Here is an 18353-nt window from a genome sequence, read left to right as displayed (position 1 = left end):
TCAGGTATGCTGTTCATATTCTAAGTCTTCCTGTATTCCGTAGAATTTCTTCGTAAAAAAATATATTATATACATCGACATTTATTTGTAATTCTATTGCAGTATTGGATATATGAAGCATGTCCACAGATCGTGCAAAAGTTTGGACGCCGTAAGTACAAAACGGCACAGATTCCACGAATGTACAAGTGGATGCCTAATACAATATTGAAGGAAGCGATTGTTAAAGAATTTCTGGATACGGAAGATGTATGACTTTTTAATTCCAACGTACAATGACGTTCGCATTAAATTGGTAAAGCTTGACATTGAAAAATTTGCTGAGATGAACTTGTTTACGATGATTACAGATCGAAGTCCTTGCAGTACTGCAACCTACCGAAGAAGAATTAGAAACACCGTGGTACTCAAATTTGTCACTATCAGCTGAAAATGAACATAGTATACTAGATGCCATTGTCAACGGAGAATTGGATAATGTAGCACAACCATTACCGGATTACATCCGTGCGCAGCAAGAGACAAGTGGTGGTACACCGAGAACTTCAATTGGAGCTGGGTCTAGTTCTACTTCTGGTACCTCAAGATATGTAACTGAAGACCGTTTGGAAGAAATGTTTGGTATGTACAGGCAGCATACAATATCAAATGTGGCCGATCTATGTGGTAACTTGAAGGCAGACTTTGTTGAAGAATCAAGAGCCCTAAACCACGCGATCCTTAACAACCAAAAGCTGCTGTTCGGAGAAAGACCAAATCGTTGCAAGATTTCATTCAACATGGTTTACATTCGTACATAAATAATTCTCTATCTGGTTTGTTTCAGAGTCATATGGTCCACGAATCGCAAACACAAGAAGCCCATTATCAGGCAGTTCTGCAAAGACAAGAAGAATTATTTCAAAAGCAATAAGAGCAAATGCGGTGTTATGTAGATTCTAGTTTATCTTCCGTGAGATTATACATTGATGAACATACTGTGAATATGAAAAACAGATTGTCTAACTGGGAATCGAACATGGAAGTCATTATAGATTCCTTGCAGCAAGATGTCTCTCCCCATACAAGTCTAAATCCTACTGATCATGAATAGGAGACGTGCACACAGTCTTCATTATCGACTAGTCGTCCCTTAGAAGACTACAACATGAAAAAGTACAGGACAATTAGAGATTTCATAGCAACAGATGAATCAGGGTAACAAATTTTACTCATTTTTACTAGTTCGAATGCTAAACATTATTACGGCAACGTCAGAAATTCTGTGTTGATTTATTTGATACTAATGTCAATTGTATCTACAGTGCATACTTGGACGACGGTAGTGAGAATGTCTACGGAAGGGACATACTGAGAACGCTACTAAATCGAACGAAAGATTTGAATATTGCAGTACGAAATTTTAGCAACCACACTCAATTTGATTTCGAAGTTAATATGTCTGATATATGTTACATGTGTTTATTTTATTAGCATATTGAGCTGGAGTTGAAGTTATTGAGATGGCGTATGAATGAAGGTTGTACACTTATCAATAAACAATATGCAATTTTGGACTTCCAATTCGAAGAGGAGTGCTCTCGTCACATGAGGTGGCAAATGAACTTTCGAATGGAAAACCAGAGAGGTGAAATGGATGGAACGCGCCTACAAAACTATGTCAATAGTAGATTGCCTGTAGATAGTCGTTCGTGGATGGGGTGCAAGTATTTATTAATTCCAAGCTCATATCCAGAGAATGAATATTTTCTTTTCATGGTCAATATTCCTGATTGAAAATTTCAGATATACGACTGCAGCAATAATATGCATACACCAGATGCAATCAAAGCACACACAAACGCAACATACACTATAGTTCAAGGATTATTACAGTGTCCACCCCTTTCCACTAGACGAGACATAAATAAACATATCAAGGAACGAATGAAGCAGGAGATTATACCTTATCTACCATGTGCAAACAATGAGTGAGCATTTCAACTCTTGTTATTTATTACCGTTATTAAGTTCTCGTTTATGGCACATTACACTAACGTACAAGTATTTTTTGTACATGCCAAATTGCATAATGTTTGTACTCAAATATATAGAATGCTTTGTTTTAGGGCATCCGATAGAAACAGTTTCAGCGGACAGGATGTCACTATACAGATGAAAGATTACGGTTGATCTTTGTTAGAATGAGTACTTTCTTCATCCTAGACAGTGAAAATGACGTTCTGAAACTGTGTAGCTATTTTAGATAGATAATGCAGTGTTCAAATTTTGAAATTGGTGAATCTTAAAATATTCATATACATCAAATTATCATCAATTATAGAAGACGTTCCATAGGCGACATATTAATATATTTAATTATAGTCACATACCACCAAATATGTTAAGACAATTATTTTTATTTATCTAAAAAAATGAAGAGGAAACAAGAAAAAACAAAAGGAGCTGTAATTTTGCAATGCATGTATAAAGATTAAAGAGTACTATAAGTTAGGTTCATTGTATTAGATTCTATTGAATAAAATAATAGGCAAAAATGAAAAAAAATAAAAAAATTCTTTTCCATTTTCATATGCTTCGATACTATTTAACCCACCTTACCAAATACGAGATAAGCATAATTTGCCTAATTAATTAGGGGTGCGACTAACTCTATAAAGAAGAGTTCATATATTGTCGTTCTCTTTAATTGGGCACTACATTTCATTTGCAATTGTAAACATTATCTTTTAGAATAAAAATGAAAAAATACAAAGTTAAAGTGTAAGAAATACAACAACAGTTTAAACAACAATAATACAATATTTGTTTCTGTCCATCCTTCTGGTGCTGTAAAGTAATTCATAATTCTGTGTAAATTAATTCATAATTCTGTGTTTCTATTCAGGTTAATGTGACAACGTCCACCCAAATTGGAATGGATATGAAATGTGGGTACATGACAATGATAAATTTTCGATAAAAATCGACACTCACGACGAATCACCGTTATGGTTGCTGTGCCATGTAATCACGCAGTCTGTCCCACTCATTTCACTGCATTTCGACGACATTCATTTCGCCATGCATTTCGTCATTCACATTGGGCAGCTCCACCTCCGCGAGCGCATCCTCATCTGTGTCCGCCAGCAAGAACGCCTCATCTATAATCCCCGAACGGCGTAGTAAGTTATGAATACCCATCATCACTACAACCACTACCACTTGTGTTCGGAATGGGTAGCTAGGCATACAGTCGAGGATTTTCCACCTCTGTTTCCACACACCAAATGTATGTTCTATGACATTCCTGCATGACGAGTGCTTGAAGTTAAATCTCTCACGCACATTTCGAAACCTTCTGCGTCGTCCCGTACCATCATCAGCGAACTATTGGAAGTGATACAAAATATCTGAGCCTTTATAAAGGGCCATATACCCTGGCCGATGTGCGAAACCTGAGTCCACCAAATAATATTTACCTGGGGCTGGTTGTGGAAAATGTATTTCGGGACTATGAATTGCACGAGCTAGTATGTGAGCATCGTGCATACATCCTGTTGTGCCAGCGCGCACAAAGGTGAAACATAAATTGAAATCGCTTGCAGCTAAGACATTCTGCGTCGGTACTCCTTTCCTTCCAATGAAGTTCACACATTCGTGATGTGGTAGCACGGCCTTCACGTGCGTCCCGTCAATAGCACCGATGCAGTCTTGAAATAGTGGATGCTTATTTGGGTCAGGCCTGTAGGGCTCCACACCTTCATTGTAGTTGTCAGCCGGACGGATCATACATTGCGCTAATGCGATGATAGCACGGAGCACCTGCTTGAAATAGTGACATACTATTTGTAACGAATGATTGAATAATGTTGTCATCTGGCGGCATCCCTTACCATGCACCAAGATGCAAAGGAACATTCCTACCTGCTCGTAGATATCCACTTGTTGGGGTTGCTGCATAAGCTATACTCGTCACGGAGAATATGAGCGTAATGCCACAACATTGGCGGGTACATTCGGAATTCTTGGTGACACATACGTCCGTTCCCTTTTAATGCCTCAATCATAAATATGTGTCCATTCCTTGCGAACGAAAATCTGCGAATTCGTCGTCGCTGTCTATTGTAGTATTTACGGGCGTCAGTGTAAGATACTCTGCAATACTCCAGCACGCGTTGACATCCGCGACAAGGCCCTTGTAAATTTTCTCCTCGCTGATTTCTTCCTCCACCTCGGAGTGCTAGAATAGGAAGCAATTAAAATCCATCACATCCATTCGCAGACTACTATGTTCAGAAAATATTGTAGTAAAGCTACGTAGAACACCCTTGCTTATACTCATTATGCTCTTCTACTTGTGGAATAACATATATGTAGAGGTGTGAGGAAATGGGCCATTATTGCATTTATGACTGATACGAGTGGTAGTATGTTATTGCCAGGGATAGATTCATTGTCGAGGTACAAGCATGACATGTACAGAGGAAAGAATCTTACAAAGTACATAAAATATCTAAGAAAGTGGGAAAGTAGGCAGATGGAAAAACATGTTATTAAAAACAAACACAGTAGCACAAAATAAACGTTTCCAACACTAGGCGGCATGCAAACCTAGAGTATGTCACGCATACTGGCAATCAAGGAAAAAAACAACACAATTCAAATATTACAACACGAACTCATGAAGCATACAAAGGGCAACATACAGTCAAGCCAACGCATACCGAAACAAGCTAATGCAGTGATCTATTACGTTCGCTGAACTGCCACTCGATCCATTCGAACTTCTCATCGGCATCTTGCATGACACTGAGCATGTCTCGAAATCTTATTTGTGCTAGGAGAGTGCAAGCGTAGAAGTACATTGGCGTCCGCCTTTGTAGCCGACCGGTCGAAAGCAATTCCTCTACTCATGCAGCTCTAGCATTGTCCGTCGGATCAATGATGCTATTAATCTTTGCCGTTACAACCTCAGTGGCACTGTTCGCCCGATCGACCAAGAAGGACAGTTCACGAGCCAAAACATGCTTTTTTCTTCCTATGCTGCTTCAACGTTGACGACTTCATTTTATCGCCACTTTTGGGCCTCGACATGCTCATGCTTTTGCTACCGTTCCCATCGCCCTCGTCATTTGAACTGCTGCCCTCACCCTCGATAGGGATTGCATCTCTGTGGTCTTCAAGAGCACTGTCCTCAAAACATTCGAATCCAGTTCTGCACAGCTTTGTTGGGGGTAACTACGTACTTTTCGCTGTTGTAACTGTCCTCGAATAGCAAACGATATTGAATGTAAATGTCGCTCACGTCTCGATCCTTGAAGTTCTTGTACTCCTTGTTCTCCTACGACAAAATCAGGAAAAATAGTTAAATCAACATCGCACGAGGTGTGAACGGGACATAGAAACTGTACTCCAATATCCCATTCATAAATTGCACCAACAGTTTGCCCCCAATGCCCTCCCATGCACGACAACAAAATACAGTTCAGTGAGTTATGTGCGGAGGCAGGAACAAAAGGCAGTACAACAAGTGCACTACGAAGTGGCTTCTGCTTATGTAAAACACAGTTCAGTAACATGTGGGCTAAAAAAAATGCATTCCTCATTTGTCTATGTCGTGAGTGAGCAATTATGAAAATGTGCACAAGGGATTCATTTTTTCAAAACGTTAGTCGATACTATGTAAACCATATCTTCCTACCCCCAAGAAGTAAAAGCAGTATGCCATTTCAGATTAATGAGGCCGGTCAGACATGTGAAAACATTGTTAATTGTCACCTCAAAATGGAAATCTTAGCAATGGAATTCTGATAATTGAATTATAGATTTACCGTATGCACCATTGGAGGACAAAGTCGTTACCTTAAATTTTTGTGACCACCACTCCTCGGAGGCAACAATTCTACCAATCGAATCATCGTATGCAACCCCGCTGCTATTAAGCAGCTCCGACAGACTTCTATGCTCTCGACGCAATGCATCCCAATGGTTGCGGAGTTTTTGTTTAGTCCAACTATGTCCGAACACCGAGTTGAATAGCGCCACCACATTTCCCAGCCATGTTTTGTGTTCGGCAATGGCAGTCTCGCAGGCTGCAATAAAGGTCTGCCTTTCCGCTTGATTCCATCGAGCATTTTGTTTTACCCCAACTGTTGGCCAACTGTGGTGGCCTTGGAAGAACTCACTAGGGGAACATCACCTGGCTGGGAAAGCAAGACCCAGAATTACAAAGTATGAAGCTCGAATAGGAGAGTAAAGAACGGAAATGTAGAGGCTATGTCCAAACCTGTATGTTTAAGGGCTCCATAGAAAGCGGAACATGGTGTTCTCACGAGGCACGTTTAGATGCGGTTGAAATTCGAGAAAACCTATTCTCGTTCTTGACAGCCGGAATTTGATGGGCAAAATAATGAGATGTACCGAATTTAGTTGGCCAAACAGCTGTGTACCCTTCTTCCAACGATGACTCCCAGAAGGTTTATTCTCATCTGTGAACAAAATTGGACTGTCAAGGTCGTCGATTACTATTGCGTGGCGATGGAAATTGTTTAGAAGTCCGAGATTATCACCTACGGTGCCTGCGTCGTGCTTAAACGCTATTGGAGGTGTGCCCTTCCCGTATTTAAGAGCTCCCTGGTAATAATCTGCCAATCTGAAAGGCAGGAGGTTGGGCACTGTGTACAAAATGGCGATTTGCTTTGTCTCATACGCAAGAAGTCGTCGACGGTGAGTATGCGAAGTGGGCTACTGTGGTACTTGGTGGTGTGGAGGTCTTGGTTCAATGGAAGAGATGCTGGAGATTTGGGAGATCTATGGGTTGGTGGTGGGGGCATTTGGGGAAACATGGGTATTAACTACAATAAATGGCTTTGCAGTGATAGAGGACTTTGTCTGGATAATGTTCGAATTTCTCATTTTATTTTACACAAAATGGGAAACAAACACACACTTAAATACGATTAACTACGGTGAAATAGTGTCTCTAACGCTAGTATCCTCGAAATATCCATGTGAATATAGTTAGCCTAATTTCTAGAATTAATTTAGTTGGATTTTTAGTTTCACCTTTCAAAAATTTGATACTTGATAAATTATCTCGTGCACTTGTAGAATTATAGCAAAATAGTGAAAACCCGAGGTATATCTCTTACAAAGCAACACAATGGTGTCTTCAAAGACCTTACGTTCTCCAGTAAATCCATAAAGTGGATGCTTGTTGGGATGAGTTGATCTTCTTGACCTAATCCCATTCACCTCTAATCAGAGACGGTTTTGAGGGTGCGCGAGTTGAACGACCGCATGGGGCCTCAAAATTGTAGAGGCACCAAAATTTTTTTTGGTCATAATTGAATATTTAAAATATAAAATTTTTATTATTATGTATAAGATATTAAAATTAAGAATAATGTGACTAACTAATTATAATTTCCTTGAATATAATATTCTAAAATAGTATTCCTACCTTAAATAATGTGACTAACTAATTATAATTTCCTTGAATAAATATTCTTAAATAGTATTCCTACTTTAAATAATGTGAGGGAAAAGGAAAAAGTTGGTTGATTGGTGATACACATATTTTTGAAGAATCAAGATTGACTTAATTCATGTTACCGTTGCATCTGCTGAAAGAAGTGTTTCAAATTAATTAAAGTTATTAAAATCTTATTTGCGATCAACCATGTTATAAGAACGATTGAATTAATTAGGTTCGATATTTATTGAGCAAGACATTCTAGAAAATATTGATTACGAAAGTTTAATTAGTGAGTTTGCTTTTAAAAATACGAGAAGAAATATTTTACATAATTTGTAGCATTTCAAGCTTTCCACTTGACTTGATTTTTTTTTTTTCAAGGTTAGCTCATATGGAATTTTAGGAAGATGATAGTGGCTTAGATGGTTCTTTGTTGATGTCATATGAATTTTGATGAAGTTCGAGAGATGCTTTTAAGCTTATTTATGTTTTTCTTGTTTTATATATATATATATATTTATTTATTTATTTTTATGCAATGAAGTAATATTATTAATTTTTTTTTTTTTAGATATATGTTTAAGTTACTTGGAGGGGGCATCATTTTAAAATTTTGTACAAAGCACCCAAAATCTTAGGATCGGCTTTGTCTCTAATAAATGATGTTGGCCGAGTTCTAGTCACTCACAGGGCTGCAGTGGATGATGGTGCACCCTACTCATGTCCACCGGACCAACTCAAAGTATTGCATTCACTAGCGGCCGAGCTAGGAGGACAGAACACTGATACATAAGGAAAAAAAATGCCACAATTTTTATTTTTTTTATCATCTTAGAAAATTATATGGGCTCCGCCCCTAGCATTCAAGTTGGAACCCTACTACATTACCAGGGCAACTGGCCCCCTGGCACTACCAGGGGCGCGTCGGCCCTGGAAAAACAACAAAATCCTTCATATTGTGGTGGAATCGACAATATTCCTCGAGTCTGGCCTAGTTGCATTTTTCAATATTAGTGTATTTTTGACAAAAAATTTATGTCACGTGCTTACAAGTAGAAATCTCCTTGTGTGGAATTTAGTGACAAGAATTGAACTTGTTTAAAACGAGCCAACTTTTGTCTGCATAATTGTTGCAATTGAAATCCCGAGAGGCACGAAACAACATAAAAGTTGGTTTTATAACATGTAATCAATCAATCGGTCACTATAATTCTATTTTCTTATTAAATCTAAAACACTATAAAGAATTACTACAAGTTGCTATAAAACTCATCTTTTAGTGATACTAAGTCTTGTCGAAATATCTATGTAATATTTCGCATTTAGTGGTATCATCTAATGTAGTACACATTTATTAATGTGAACTGAAAAGTAGATGACTTGAACTTTTTGTCACATTCAATTTATGCATTGTCTATTTAGCTGAATTTTTTAGTTCAACAATTCATATCAATGGGACCATTTTATTTTTCTTTTCCAATATGTTGTTTGGAGGTTGAAAATCTCAATGACTATGGTGCTTTCAACAACCATTATTCAACTATATATGGGTTCCATCCAAAAGCTTTGTTGACAGGGCGTAAAACGACTTATTTACCAATCTTATTTTTAGAAATGCAATAAATCAGTGCAACAAAATATTTTTTTTCTCATTTCAAAGCATAGAAATAGAAATTTTGACAGAACCATTGTCAAGAACAAGATATGTTGATTAATGAGAAGTTGAAGTAAGAATTTGACAAGAAGAAAATTAGGAACGTGAGTGATATAATGAGTAAACATTGAAGATGTTAAGTGCAACAAAAATAAATTGTGACGTAAAATATAATTATCTTTTTACTTTTTACGACTTCGAGAGATATGAGAGATAGAAGACCAAAATGCCCTTCAAAAGTGCCCCAAATAGGAACGTATGTGTCATTTCATGACAGGTTATGGATCAATGAGTGTCGAAAATTAACTAGGAATCTAAGTTCTATATCTCATAAAGAATAAGGACCGAGGCATAAGTTTTTTTAATAATAACAAAATAAACGGCTATTGATTAGTAGGGCATTGAAGCTGAAGGTCATATCAACACGACGTCGTAGTCGTAGAATTAAGGCAAACTAATGCCAAGGCCCCATAACTCAGCAGTGTATCAACTAACTAAATTTTCGATGAGTTCAATTGAGATTCACGCATGTCAAGTGATTCAAAAATTTGAATGTACTCTCGAGGACATATATAAAATACGGAAAAAGTTGCAATATTAAATCCTAAAATTAAGCCAGTCAGATAGGCGAAAAAACAGGGAATCAGAGGACAGACAGATTTGACAAAAATTGGTTAGCTTTTTATTTTTATTTTTCAAAGTGTCTAATCATACTTCGACACGTGTCCAACCTGTTTTTAAGACTATCTCTATAGCATCATTGTAAATCCTAATTTATTATCGTATCACTTTACTTCTACTTAACACTTATGATAAAAGATTCGTCATGTAAAACATCTATCCATCAACAAGTTCTTGCAGGCTAGAAATTTGTTGCTCTCACTATGCTCATTGGATAAAAAACTTAGTTGCTAAAAATGTTTGGTAAATTGAAATAGGCTAGAAAAATAAGAATAAGGAAGAGATACATGAGATAAATGTTATGAATTGTTATGCCTAATTTTATTTAATTTAGCGTATCAAACATCTCAGAATGATACTGAATAATTCTATATAATAATGTCTCGTCTAACCTACCTACCTACCTAAGAGTGTCAAATATACAACTATAGAGTGACAAAATATCTAAAATTTTACTTTTGAAAAAAAATGAATAAATAATAATAATAATAATTAAATAAATTGTGCATTGACCTATTATGGTGAGATCGTCAAGCGGACAACATATGCCGTCCGATGGACATAAGAACTTGCAATACTCTCAGACCTCAACACCTTCAACCCAAAGTCAACACAAACTTTTGAAAAAATAGGTAAAAGAGAGAAGGGAGAGAGAGAGAAAGAGATGGCTTGTTTATTGAATTTTCGATAATTATTTTTACTAGAAAAATTAAAAGAAAAAATATTTAAAAAATGTTTCCAAGCGTCTATTACAAGGGAGTATCGTGCACAACTTAACCGTATGATTAAAATAAATAAATCTGATACACATGCATATAAAAGTACAAACTATAAAAAAATAAAATAATAATAAATAGTTTTCCCATACAAATTTGAAATCAGAATAAAATCGTCGCCATCAACAGGTACATGCATGAGAATCTCTTTGAACTTCTCAACAATGGAAACAAGGGTTTGGAGTTTGGTAGAGTTCCACTCCAAATTATGAATATGATACAATTTCAAAGCCAATTAAAATCATTTTTTTTATTGTTATTTCACTATTTTAATCATCATTTTTCAAAATTTCTGTCACAAATAGGACCCACTTTTTAACGATCAGAAAATCAATTATCAAAATCTCTACCAAACAAGCACTATAATTACAAGTTTTATTGCTGATAAGAACTATCCGTTCAGTAGAATATTCGGAAAGCATAGCATTGTATGGAATAGATTTTTACGGGGGATTACTCGTTAAAAATCATCAAGTATTCGGAAATGAAAAACGGCACAATAAATATCGTCTAAATATTTTAGTTAAAAAAATAAATATCGATCCAGAGATTTTCGAATACGAAACCTCGACAAAGAGATGATAGCGTATTTAAATTGTGTTCTACTAAAAAAATTCTGACCTTTTATGGTAAGATATTACATTATCGAAATTCAAAAAAGGAGGAAATGACAGATATAATAATGTAGTCCAAAGTAGGACGAGCAATAATTCATTACGAATTTCTAAATTACTCAAAAATGACAAATAACGAACTAATCAGCTAAATATTTCTGCGAGCCAAAAGTAGACATAGATCCAAAGAGATACCTCAGTAAACATATAATAACATATTTCAATTGAATTTGACTAAAATCTTCTCATTTTTATGGTAAAACATCAAATAAATGTAGTTCACAAAAAGGGGAAAATTACAAAAATAAGAATGTAATCCCAAATATGAAAGACGTTCTAACGAGGGATGACTCGGTACGAATCTTCAAGTAGTCAAAATTGAAAATGATATACTAATTGATTAAGTCCTCGTTTGTTTCTCATTTTTGAAAGAATGAGAATGAAAAATATTGTCGTTACGGACTCCACACAAGAGATAGAAATTCAAATTTAGTAGCTTGATGTGATGAAAAACGGTCATATTTTTCATTTTAATGAGAAAAAAATGAGAACCAAATAGGGGCTAAATATTTCAATAAGCTAAAATTAACACAGATTCAAAATATTTATCAATAGAAAACCTAAACAAACAGATATTAATGTATTTAAATTGAGTTTAACTAAAAAAATTCTCACTTTTATGGTCAAATATTACATGAATGAAATTCTTTAAAAAAAAAAAGATGGACAATCTCAAAAATAAGAATGTAGTCTCAAATTTATTAACCTGCAAAAAAAGGTAAAAAATTATACCTACCATCTACCATAAATTCTCAAATATATACTAAAATTAAATAGGATTAATAATTATTAGTTGGGATAATACAAAATCTAAACTTCTGTTAATGACAAAATTTTGATGTATATATAGGATTAATAATTATTTACCGATTTAGTTAAAAAATTTAGTCAAATTGAACAATCAATTTTAATCAAACATTTTTCATTATATTCAACCATATCTCAAATTCCGTCCATTTAATAGCTCTTCGACGTCATTCACATAATAGACGTCGTTTCTATTCTATCTCTTTCTATTTCTTCCTTTTCACTTAATGGTAATCTAGCTTTTGCATTATGCAAAATTTTGAAAACTTCTTTCATATAATATATTTTGTTTTACCCTTTTATTCACTTATGTCAGTATTTTGAAATAAATGATTGTAAAACCCATTCCAAAATCTTATTTTATTTTCTTTCTTTTTCTTTCCTCGACAAATCATTAAATGATAGGTTTAACAAGCGACTCTGACTAGCTATACTAAATGCTGGTTATTATAGAAAAGAATGATGCATGATGTATGAAACACCTAACTTTTTTTCAAAATTTTAAATAAATATTTAGTCAATTTTATCAAAATTTATTAAAAATTCATTTTTTAACAGAACAAACTGAAGCTACATACCGTTAATTAGGTTGGCTTGAAATAGTTGAAATTTTTGAAGTCAAATTGGAGCTCGATTTAAATCCCGTTTGACCCGTATTTTTTTGGAAATGAAAATATGTGGAATAGTGTTTCTTTTTTTGAAAAATTAGTGGCTGAAAAAATTTCTATTTACGTGTGATATTATTTTATGGAATATTGTGTGGTTAAAAAAAAATAATAATAAAATGTAATGAAATATAATTTAATGAGATTCATACGGGGGCTAATACTCTCATCCTAATTTGACTTTTTAAACTATACTATCAAGGGCCCACACCAGTACAAAGAGTCCGTTTGGTACACATTAATGAAAAAATGAAAATGAAAATATAGTCGTTATGGGTCCCACAAAAAGATAGAAATTCAAATTTGATGGCTTGATGTGATGGAGAACGATCATATTTTTCATTTTAATGAAAAAAAATGGAAAACAAACGGAGGCTAAGTTCCTAATGAATTAGGTAGACAAATAAAGGTAAAATTCATATATATATAGTGCAAAGACCTCATTAATTTTGCCAAAAGAAAAAATGAAAATCAACAGTTATGTTTTCTTTAACTTCTTCATTTATATAAATAGCTTAAAATATTCATTAAATATGTTTAGTTGATGGCTTGAACATGATTTGATAGATAACAATCACTTGTGAAATTAAAGTAACACTTGTGTAGGTATAGAATAACTCATTTTCATTATTTTTCACTAGTAATTTATTCACGAATCGTTTTCACGTGGCAGTTCCACACCAGCAAGTCATTTATTGATTAAGAAATGTATCTAATCAACAGTCTACTAAGTTGAAAAAATTAAAATTAATGCCCTATTTGTTTTCCATTTATGTGAAAATGAGAATGAAAAATATAGTCGTTACGGACTCCATATAAAAGATAGAAATTCAAATATAGTGATATGATGTGATGAATAACAATCATATTTTTTATTTTAATGAGAAAAGAATGAGAAACAAATAGGGGTTAAAATTAATAATATTCTTGTCGAAGAGTAAAAGGATTTTTTTATTTATTTTGTTTTATTTTTGGTGTTTGGTGGGCGAGGGGGGTGGTGGTGCGTGTTTGAATATCTTGACCATCTCCTTTGGAGGCTGCAATGGAATCTCAAATCTTGCATCGCTTCCTATAAATAACACATGACATCCCTTCACCAACACCAGCATTCTTTGGCATGCTTTTTCTTCCCCTCTGCGAATTTCCTGCATTCCGCTCCCCTCTTTTCTCGCTGTAGCTTTATTAACTAGTTTAAAATCACACAACACTCCCCTCCCCCGTGACCCCCAAAAAAAAATATATATATATATATTCTTTTATTCCTTTTTACAAGTTTTTATTTTCGATCTACTCGTTTGTTTTTGTTCCTACGAACCCTTTTTGTTTTTGCTGAGGTTAAGAAAGGCGAAATGAATTCACAGCCAAAAAATGTTGGAATTCTAGCCATGGAAATTTACTTCCCTCCCACTTGCATCCAGCAGGTAAAATCTTGTTTTACGCATCGAAAACACTGATATAAATGTTTGAATGTACCCAGGTATAGTCTCTCTTCTTGACTTTTTTTTCTGTGTCTTGCGGCAAATTTTGTATTTAATATTTTGATTTATGAAAATTTGATCAACCTGTGTACGTATTTTTTCAAGATCTTGTGCGTCTTTAATTTCAAGATTTCATTTTTCAGCTTCATTTAATAGAATTTCTTTCTCTTTTCAATTATTGATTATTTTTGGAAGGGGGAAAAGATTTTGGTGCCTTTTAATTATTTATTATTGGTAATATGGATAGCTGTTTTATTTGAAAACATGTTTTTTTTATATGGTACAGTTATTAGTTATTACTGTTGCATTTGTACTTTAAATGGGTATAATTATTTCATTTTTTAAAATTAAAAATCTATATGTGCTACAGGAAGTGTTGGAGGCTCATGATGGAGCAAGCAAAGGGAAATACACTATTGGTCTTGGACAAGATTGCATGGCATTTTGTGATGAAGTTGAAGATGTCATTTCAATGAGGTACTCAGTCGAAATGAGATGATTATAACTTTTGATCGAAATTTTGCATCTAATTTTAATCGTAGACTAGTTTTTGCTTTCATTTATTGTGTTTGGTAATTTTTAGTCTTGCTCGAATGATACAATGTTCCAACTATTAAACTACTTATTAGAAGTCCATGATAGCAAATTTGAAATGTTACAAAATCTCCCGTTCTTTGGGGTGAAGTCTGATATGTGACATGTTTGCAGTACCTGAAGTGATTTTAGGAGTCTTTTGGCTTTATCACAATCTGAATTTAACCACTTAAATCACAAAATTGTTAAATTTTGAGTTTACCGCCTGAAATTTACAGTGCTGTTAAAAAAAAAATGGATTTTTCTTCTTCTGAAAAGAGCCCATTGGTAATTTTATTCTTTTGGTGAATATTCTACCAGTCTTATATCGTAATTTACTAAGTATACATGCTCCGTATACATGACCTTCGTTTTACATACCATTGCATGAATATGGGCTGCTTTTCAGTTTTTACAGATAGTTTTCTATTTGCTGAAATGTCCTTCCAAATGAAGATTTTGAAACGGAGAGGCATAAAGAAATGTTATGCGTTTCATATGATATGGGGTTTTGTTTTCAGAAACAGACTGGCATGTTTCATGAGCTCCTTGAACGCAAAATTCTGCCGTTTTAAAATTTTGTTGCTGTCTTTTGAATAATGTACTATTTTGATCATTAGACCAATTTTTTTAATATGTATCCTAGCATTGGTTAACTATTTGATTTTCAGTATGACAGCTGTCACGTCCCTTCTTGAGAAGTATGGGATTGACCCAAAACAGATTGGTCGTCTGGAAGTTGGAAGTGAGACTGTGCTAGACAAGAGCAAATCCATCAAGACATTCTTGATGCCAATCTTTGAGGTATTTGATCTGGCTTTTTGAAACAGGTGCAGAGTTTCTGTTGTACACTGTTTTGTGGTCAACCACGAATCATTTAGTATGGATGTTCGAAATAATGAGTCTCAAAGTGTGTTTTACTCTAGGAATTGCTTTTAGAAGCACAATCTCACCAATCATGTTTTAGCAAAGGCTTAATTTATGGGAAATTTGATAGAGCCAACTTAAGCAGAGTGTGTATGCATCACTTTGGTTTCTGAGTTCAATATAAAACCATTCACAGCGTGCTTTGTTTCAGTCACAATGACAAAAGAGGTTCTTGGTTAGCAACTGAGCATGTTTGACTCAGCTTTAAACATGGTAAAAGATTGTTTTAAGGAGATCACCCGATAATTATTATTTACATTTCACCAGTTCGATCTCCTCAGGACCACTGAAATAAGTACCCGACTGTAAATTTCAGGATCCCATGAGATTAGTCGAAGTACATTTAAGCTGGCCCAAACACTCATGGTCATAAAAAAATAAAGATAAAAAGAAAATTATAATTTACATTTCAGATTTCGAACCTAGAGGACAAGATTGTTTTAAAGATGATCTAATGTAATGACTGGAATCATATTAAAATATATTGTGAAAGAAATCAAGTTTGGAAAATCTTTATCATGGTCATGGTTAGGTGGCATATATTTTGTTAGGCATTGTTAGATTCATTTTATTCAATTAACTATTATTAGGATAATCAAAATTATGTCTATTATAGTTTCCAAACATGTTTAACATTTAAGTAGGAATAAGTTACTTATTTTAAACGTAACTCTTAGCTTATCTTATTTCTATTTTTGACCAACAAAAATTATTTATCTTAGAACTCACTTATTTACTTATATAAGTATAATTTAAGCTTACCCAAACATTCTTAGTGCGGCATATACGTGTGGACACAGATATCTGCAGCATTTTTCTAATATCACCATCTTTCTTGGCTGATGTTTCATGTTTGATTTGTCGTAAAAATTTATTCTGTTCTTTCTCAATGTTAAACAACCAGAAACATGGAAATACTGACATAGAAGGTGTTGACTCAACAAACGCATGCTACGGGGGAACTGCAGCATTATTCAACTGTGTCAACTGGGTAGAAAGTAATTCGTGGGATGGACGCTATGGACTGGTTGTCTGCACAGATAGTGCGGTATGACCATCATCATCATCATATTTCTTTATCATTCCTTGATCAATTACTTGGCAAACATTATTCTCTCTGGAAAATCTGGAATTGTGTTTTACATAACCGTGCTGATCCTCTATACCTTGCTTCCTTTTTTTTGATTGTTTTTAATTATTGATTGAGGTTACTATTGAAGGCCACTTCTTCTCTGCTGGGTGGAAATTTTTTTTATTTTTTATTTTTTTGTAGAATGTACTAGTAAATTTTGTTGCAACGGTGAATTGGACAACACCGAACAGTATTATCACAAAAGAAGCTAAAGTATTTTTCATAATATTGTATAATCTCGTCTAGTGTTGCATAGCAAATATGGCCTATGTGTCAATTGTGTGTATGTTGATTCCCTTACCAGCAAGATTCTTTTAACAGGTCTACGCAGATGGACCTGCTAGGCCTACTGGAGGAGCTGCTGCTATTGCCATGCTAATAGGGCCTAATGCTCCTATTGTATTTGAAAGCAAGCTCAGAGCAAGTCATATGGCTCATGTCTACGATTTCTACAAGCCAAATCTTGCTAGTGAATATCCAGTAATCCTCTGTTTAACCCTCTTTACTTTTGTCTATTATCATGCTTCACATGTAAATAACTTGTGATTGGTCTTTTGGATATTGTATACTACAATGAATTTTCTTCATTGTATTCCAATTCTTTTTGGGTCTCATACAATTGGAACTGTTTTTTAGGTTGTTGATGGCAAGCTTTCTCAGACTTGTTATCTCATGGCCCTCGATTCTTGTTACAAAAGCTTCTGTACCAAGTAAACTCCTGCTGAAACACTGTTTTGTCTCTCTGTATTTAATCCTTCGGGGTCGTTGATGTTTCCAGGTTTCTAAACATTTTGTATGTAATAGGTATGAAAAATTGGAGGGCAAGCAGTTTTCAGTATCTGATGCTGACTACTTTGTATTTCATTCTCCTTATAACAAGGTAATTAGTGGGGGCGCGTTACGATGTGAGATGAAGTCATTTCGTAGTTGTTTCTCTGCTTAAAATAATTGATCGACTGAAATTAATATATGCTAACATCTTACTTCAAATGCAGCTTGTACAAAAGAGCTTTGCTCGTCTGTTGTTCAATGATTTTTCGAGAAATGCCAGGTAGATATTCTCTTTATCTTAGAGAAGCCCTAGTACTTTTTTATGGTATGTTTTTTGACATAAAGGATTCAATAGCACTTGACAATATTAAGTGCATGTTTGGGAAACATCATAATTTCCTTATAATATAATTGTCAAAGTTAAACATTAATTCTAGCTATAGGACCAACAAGCAACAATTAGTACCTACTTATCCACCGCTCATTTCTATCACATTATGATTTCAGCAAATTTAACTGTATCCAAGCAAGCATTGAAGAAGTAAAACAACCTCAAAATCCTGTTCTTTATATTGTCCAGTCATGTCTTTGCATACCAACCATGCACGTAATAGGCTTCCGTGAGTAATCGTTTATTTTATATTTTTGAAGCTCCATTGATGAGGCTGCTAAAGAAAAACTGGCCCCATTCTCATCTTTAACTATCAATGAAAGCTATGATAGTCGTGATCTTGAGAAGGTATTAATCCCTTAAAA

General features: G+C 34.6%; 2 protein-coding genes across 3 annotated transcripts; one reads left to right on the top strand and one right to left on the bottom strand.

Annotated features, from left to right (window-relative positions):
• Positions 1–4527: 4527 nt before the first annotated feature.
• On the bottom strand, positions 4528–6799 carry LOC111368437. Of its 2 annotated transcripts, XR_002697984.1 has the most exons (3): positions 6269–6799; positions 5845–6185; positions 4528–5323 (listed from the first exon to the last, which is right to left on the bottom strand). XR_002697984.1 is itself a non-coding variant. In XM_022989660.1 (2 exons), exons 1-2 carry the CDS (start codon positions 6114–6116, stop codon positions 5284–5286), a joined length of 312 nt encoding a protein of 103 aa, XP_022845428.1. In that variant the 5' UTR covers positions 6117–6799; the 3' UTR covers positions 4528–5283. The 2 variants fall into 2 exon arrangements, 1 of the variants encoding a protein (XP_022845428.1); XM_022989660.1 differs by having other exon boundaries at positions 5845–6799.
• Positions 6800–13805: 7006 nt separating this feature from the next.
• On the top strand, positions 13806–18353 carry LOC111368828 (hydroxymethylglutaryl-CoA synthase). The gene is made up of 9 exons (XM_022990296.1): positions 13806–14137; positions 14565–14671; positions 15439–15571; positions 16599–16742; positions 17148–17306; positions 17463–17536; positions 17631–17706; positions 17822–17877; positions 18249–18353. The coding sequence occupies exons 1-9, from the start codon at positions 14066–14068 to the stop codon at positions 18349–18351; spliced, it is 924 nt and encodes a 307-aa protein (XP_022846064.1). The 5' UTR covers positions 13806–14065; the 3' UTR covers positions 18352–18353.

Source organism: Olea europaea, chromosome 19 (genome assembly GCF_002742605.1).
Source record: "Olea europaea var. sylvestris chromosome 19, O_europaea_v1, whole genome shotgun sequence".
In the NCBI taxonomy this organism is placed as follows: Eukaryota; Viridiplantae; Streptophyta; class Magnoliopsida; order Lamiales; family Oleaceae; genus Olea; species Olea europaea.
The sequence above is the reverse complement of the archived record's forward strand: the minus strand, read 5'-3'. Positions and strand labels throughout refer to the sequence as shown.

Coding starts and splice junctions, on each gene's coding strand:
- LOC111368437 (XM_022989660.1), bottom strand. CDS start 6,116: ATGCTCGATGGAATCAAGCGGAAAGGCAGACCTTTATTGCAGCCTGCG. Junction 5,324..5,844: donor GGTGGTCACAAAAATTTAAG/GTAACGACTTTG, acceptor ATTTTGTCGTAG/GAGAACAAGGAGTACAAGAA.
- LOC111368828 (XM_022990296.1), top strand. CDS start 14,066: ATGAATTCACAGCCAAAAAATGTTGGAATTCTAGCCATGGAAATTTAC. Junction 16,743..17,147: donor TTGTCTGCACAGATAGTGCG/GTATGACCATCA, acceptor TTCTTTTAACAG/GTCTACGCAGATGGACCTGC. Junction 17,307..17,462: donor ATCTTGCTAGTGAATATCCA/GTAATCCTCTGT, acceptor ACTGTTTTTTAG/GTTGTTGATGGCAAGCTTTC.